This window comes from Elephantulus edwardii, unplaced genomic scaffold (genome assembly GCF_000299155.1).
Source record: "Elephantulus edwardii isolate Elephantulus edwardi_28Jun2011 unplaced genomic scaffold, EleEdw1.0 scaffold00133, whole genome shotgun sequence".
Classification (NCBI taxonomy): Eukaryota; Metazoa; Chordata; class Mammalia; order Macroscelidea; family Macroscelididae; genus Elephantulus; species Elephantulus edwardii.
The window spans coordinates 3,790,434-3,795,898 of record NW_006399883.1 but is presented as its reverse complement, the minus strand read 5'-3'; the positions used below and the strand labels follow the sequence as shown (position 1 = coordinate 3,795,898).

Sequence of the window (5,465 nt, the reverse complement as noted above, 5' to 3'; positions counted from 1 at the left end):
TTGCTACCCCCACTGATTCCTAGGATATTATTTTTTTGCCAATGCCTTCAATTTGAATATTGGATGATTCAGGAAGTACTAAAAGAAGATGGAAGTTGTATACAGAGTCCTTGTACCAAAAAGAATTGGCAAACACATAAGAATTTCAAGAAACAACATATGATCAAGAGGCAATGGTGATAGAGGAAGAAGTTCAGGCTGCTCTGAAGGACTTGGGGTTGGGGGTCAATGTATTTCAATAAACAGATGCTGCCCAAGATATGTTCACAAAGTTGTGCCAACAAATCTGGAGGACAGCTACTTGGCCAATGACTGGAAGAGATCCATATTTATTCTCATTAAAAAAAAAAAGATGACCTGACAAGAGTGTGGAAATTATCAAACAATATCACTAATATCACGCACTAGCAAAATCTTGCTGAAGATTATCCAGAAAAGACTTGAACAGTACATTGCCAGAGAACTATTAGAAATACAGGCTGGGTGTAGAAGAGGTCATGGCACTAGGGACGTTATTGTCAATGTCAGATGGATCTTGGCAGAAAGCAGAGAATATCAGAAGAATGTCTATCTATGTTTCATTGACTATACAAAGGCATTTGACTGTGTGCATCACAACAAATTGTGGCTAATCTTGAGGAAAATAGGAATCTCAGAACACTTGTTTGTGCTTATGCAAAACCTATATACTTGGACAAGGAAGCAGTCCTCAGAACCGAGCAGGAAAACACTGCATGGTTCAAAATCAGGAAAGATGTGTTTCAGGGATGCATCCTGTCTCCATACCTTTTCAATCTGTATGCAGAACAGATAATTTGGGAAGCAGGACTTTTTGAGGAGGAGTGTGGCATCAAAATTGGAGGAAGATTCATCAACTACCTACATTATGATGATACACCTGCTTGCTGAAACTGAAGAAGACCTGAAATGCTTGCTGCAGAAGGTCAAGGACTATAGTCTTCAGTATGGATTGAAGTTGAATATCAAGAAGACAAAGTTTCTCACAACTAGGCCAATTGACAGAATGATGATAGATGGAGAAGAGATTGAGGTTGTTAACAATTACAGCTTGCTCGGCACCACTCTTGGCACCAACAGTCAAGAAAGAAAAGACTAATTGCATTGGGAAAATCTGTTGTCAGGGACCTCTCCAGAGTATTGAGAAACAAAGATGTCAGTCTAGACACTAAGATATGCCTCATGCAGGCCATGGTTTTTGCAATTACTTAATATGCATCAGAGAGCTGGAAAATGACCAAGGATGACAGAAGATTTGATGCCTTTGAGTTGTGGTGCTGGAGAGGAGTTTTGAAAATGCAATTGACCATCAAGAAAACAAATTAGTCTGTATTGGAGAGGGTGAAACAAAGTTTCTCCTTGGAGGTTAGGATTTTGAAGCTCCATCTCACACACTTTGGGCACATGGCTATGAACTTCTAGAACCTTGGCTATGCTCACCAACTGGCTTGAAAAAATAGCAATTGAATTCAATCATCTCAATAGCAACTGACTTTAAAATCTAAACAAAACTACTTACCTTTCAAGTAGATTCTAACTTTTAGGGACTTTATAGGGCAGAGTTAAATTGCTCTATGGGGTTTCTAAAGCTGCAAATCTTTATGAAACCAAGGATGCCTTATTTCTCCTCTGGTGCCACTGGTGGATTAGAACTACCAATCTTTTGGTTAGAAGCTGAATGCCTTAACCACAGTCCCAACAGAGCTCCTCGGTTCGCTATAAACCGACTGATAAAAGTTATTTTAAGATTTTTTTTATTGGATTAATTTTGTTGACTGACCTCACCAAACATGGTGGGCATATGGTTGGAACAAATCTTATACTGGAGAATGTGCTTGTTAATGATCTTGTATAGTCTTTGCCTCTTGACTCCTGTTATTGCTGTTTCCCAAGTTAAATATTTATGCATTATCTTAAGAGATTGGATATTTACCCAGGATCTTCTGAAGAGCTCCTACCACATCTTTGTTTCTCAGGCTGTAAATGATGGGGTTTAGCATTGGTGTGAGGACTGTGCAAAATACAGACACAGCCTGCTCTTGCTCTGGGGTGTGGGAAGAGCCTGGTGTCATATACATATATACACAGGGCCCCAGATAAAGACTTACTACTGTAAGATGGGAGGAGCAGGTGGCCAAGGCCTTATTTCTGCCTTGAGGAGAGTTCATACGAAGAACAGTGAGGAAAATGAGGGTATAGGAAGTCACAATAAGTCCAAAGGGGATGATAATAAAAATAATGCCCATCACAAAAATGACCAGCTCATAGGTGGAAGTGTCTTTGCATGAGATCTTCATAATTGCTGGCATCTCACAATAGAAATGATGGATTTCTCTGGAGCCACAGATAGGTAGGCTCATGGTATAGGAAGTGTGAGCTGTGGAAACAAGAATTCCCCCACACCAGGATATCATGGCCATTTGTAGACAGACTCCCTGGCTCATGATGACTGCATATCTCAGGGGATTACAGACAGCTACATAACGATCGTAGGCCATTAGTGTCAAGAGGATGCATTCAGCACCACCAAGAGAAAAGAAGAAAAATATCTGAGTTCCACAGGCAAAACGAGAAATAGTCTTTGATCCAGAGAAATAGTTGATGGCCATCTTTGGAACAGTGCTACTGATGAGGGCCAAGTCTACAAGAGAAAGCTGGCTAAGCAGAAAGTACATTGGAGTGTGGAGCCTCAGATCCAGCCATATCAGGAGAAGCAGAATGAAGTTCCCAGTGACAGCAACAAAGTAGATCAGGATGATGGTATAGATAAGGAAAGTGACATACTTCATATTGGGAAAGAGTCCTGTGAGAATAAAGTCTGTTGGTAATGTCTCATTTCCTCCCTGCATGGTTGTGTTTGATCTGATTAAACTAAAAGAGAAAAAAAAAATCAAGGTAGAAAGAAAATGAAATACAAAATCTAATTACATATTACATTACATTTTCAGATGTTTTTATTGGTTAGGTAGGGGGTTTTTGCAGTTGGAGTCTATGAGTACACAGAGTTAAAAGTTGGGCATTAATAAAAGAGTTGGTAGTTCACAATCACATTGAGACACTTCAGGGGAAAAGGCTTGGCATTCTACTCCCTAAAGGTAACGGCCACTGAAACCACTATGAAGTACAGGTCTACACTGACATAAGCCAGAATAAACTTGATAGCAAGTGGCTTGATTGGTGTTCCCCTTTTCACTGCAATAATGCTGTGTAACAAAATAATTTATTTTATTATCTGATGACAAGACTGATTTCTTTTTCTTGCTACCAGGTTTGCGGACCACAGAGGAGCTTTGTTGTAGGCTGCATGGCAGGTTCAAATTTATGCTACATGTGTCTCATTCTGATCTTATTGGCTACCTAGGGCTGGTGCTTCTCATAGAGAATGGGGAAAGGGGAGGGGGCAGGAAAGGAAACAATAGGCCCTTTTAAGGCCTGAGCTCAAAATTCACATTGTCATTTCATGCACACTTCATTGACTTTTTAGTCAATGTGTTAAATATAGAAGTCCATTATCAATGTGGTGTGTAAACTCCACATCATGTGAAATGTAGCAAGCATGGGTATAGAAAAAAGAATTGAAAGCAATAATATGATCTATTACAATGCTTCTCAAAAGTTTCTACTACTAACTTCTTCAGCTTTATCCTGAGTTCTCTGATATTTCATTATTTTCATTCTTAATCTTCTGTTAAGTCCAAATCATGGAGAACTACAGAATTTATGTGACCACAACATGTTTCCACTGTGATCAACAACTTGAAGTCAATGTCTTCAATCAATAAGTAGATCCATAGCAAAATATGCTCTAGGTAACTACATAAACTCTTCTCCTACCTGGATTTTTACCTGTGGGGAAGAGAGCTCTGGTAGTGTGGTCCTTACAGAGTTGTGTTAACCCAGAAGTGACACCTCCCTGGTGCTTTGAATCATCTGTAGAAAGATGAAAACATGAGTTGGTTCAAAATGAACAGCAATGATGATATGATAGAAAGATATAGATAGATAGATGATAGATAGATGGATAGATTAGACAGATAGACAGACAGATAATAGAAGTTACCAGAGATGGATTTGAAATAGAGTACAATAGAATATATCCATGAATCCTAATCCCTGTATGTAGACTCACCTCGCTACATGTCCAAGGCATGTAAGATGAAGCTTGGTCATCCTTGCCTACCAAAAGAATAAAATGAGAACCTATAAATTGGAAACAAACATATGTTTGATAAAGATATATTTAGCAAGGAACTAATAATAGCTAAAATACATAGAAAATGTCAGCACTTTCACAACAAAAAGATAATTCCACTTAAAAATGAGCAGAGGATATGAACAGATACTTCATAAAAGATGACATTCAAGCAGTCCATATGTGCATAAGGAAATGTGCACCATCATTACCCATTGTTGTTGTGAGTCAGAAGTGACTCACAACTTACCCTCCCGTGGTTTTTCAAAGGCTGAAAATAGCAAAGGAGGAAATTGTTCCTCTTTCTCCTGTAGAATCACTGGTGGACTTAAACAGTCTGTCTTTGGGTTAGGAACACAACTCCTTACCATTATCTTATTGATAAGAGCACATCAACAAAGTAATTGCTTGATATAATCAGCTTTGTGCTCCTTTGAAATTATAGACCAAGAAACAGTTGTTAGAACAGAATAAAGGTACACGAAGGCACTTAACAACAACAAACAACAGCTAAAGTTCCAGTCCTTGGGAAATGACATCATGCTGTGAGAAGTGGAAGATCAGAGAAGAATAGAAGATCCTAAACACAATGGATTGGTATAGTGACCGTAGCAGTGGGATCAAGCATGTCTCGGATTGTGGGATAGCATAGGATGGGGCAAGGGTTACCTCTGTTGTTCATAGAATTGCTGTGAGTCACAGAGAGAGCTCTGTTGGCCTAGAGGATAGAAAGTTATGCTACCAAGCCAAAGGTGGGTGATTTTAATCTGCCGCCCTTAGACCTGGTTTTGGTTTAGGTCAGTCTTCTAAGTGGTATAACACTAGTCTGTTCATTTGCTGTACAAAGTAACTCGTGGTTGCTGTGATGCTAAACACTGTGACACTGATGTGTCAAATGCAATAATGATTACACATGGTGGACAGTGTTTGGTGGAACTCCTAGATTAAAACAGGCTTGGAAGCAGGAGTGGGATCCACTTTCAAAATAGCTTCCTCTGGAAACTCTATGAACTTAGAGAAATGAAGAGAGTTATATAATTGTTCAGGTCTTTCATTCATAAGGTTGCTGTGAGTCATCTATGACTCGACAGCATTTAACAACAACATATATTTTTAAATCAGGAAGGTGTGCATTAGGAGTGTATTGAATATACCATGGATTGCCATAAGAATGAATATATCTATCTTGAAGGTAGTGCAACCAGTCTGTTCTTTAGAAACAAAGATAGTAAGATCCCACCTCACATACTTTGGA

The 5,465-nt window shown here is 39.0% G+C and overlaps 1 protein-coding gene across 1 annotated transcript; it reads right to left on the bottom strand.

Moving 5' to 3' along the window:
* Positions 1-1,931: 1,931 nt before the first annotated feature.
* Positions 1,932-2,867, bottom strand: LOC102843570 (olfactory receptor 2M2-like). Its single transcript, XM_006894025.1, has one exon. The coding sequence runs from the start codon at positions 2,865-2,867 to the stop codon at positions 1,932-1,934; it is 936 nt and encodes a 311-aa protein (XP_006894087.1).
* Between the last annotated feature and the right edge of the window lie 2,598 nt (positions 2,868-5,465).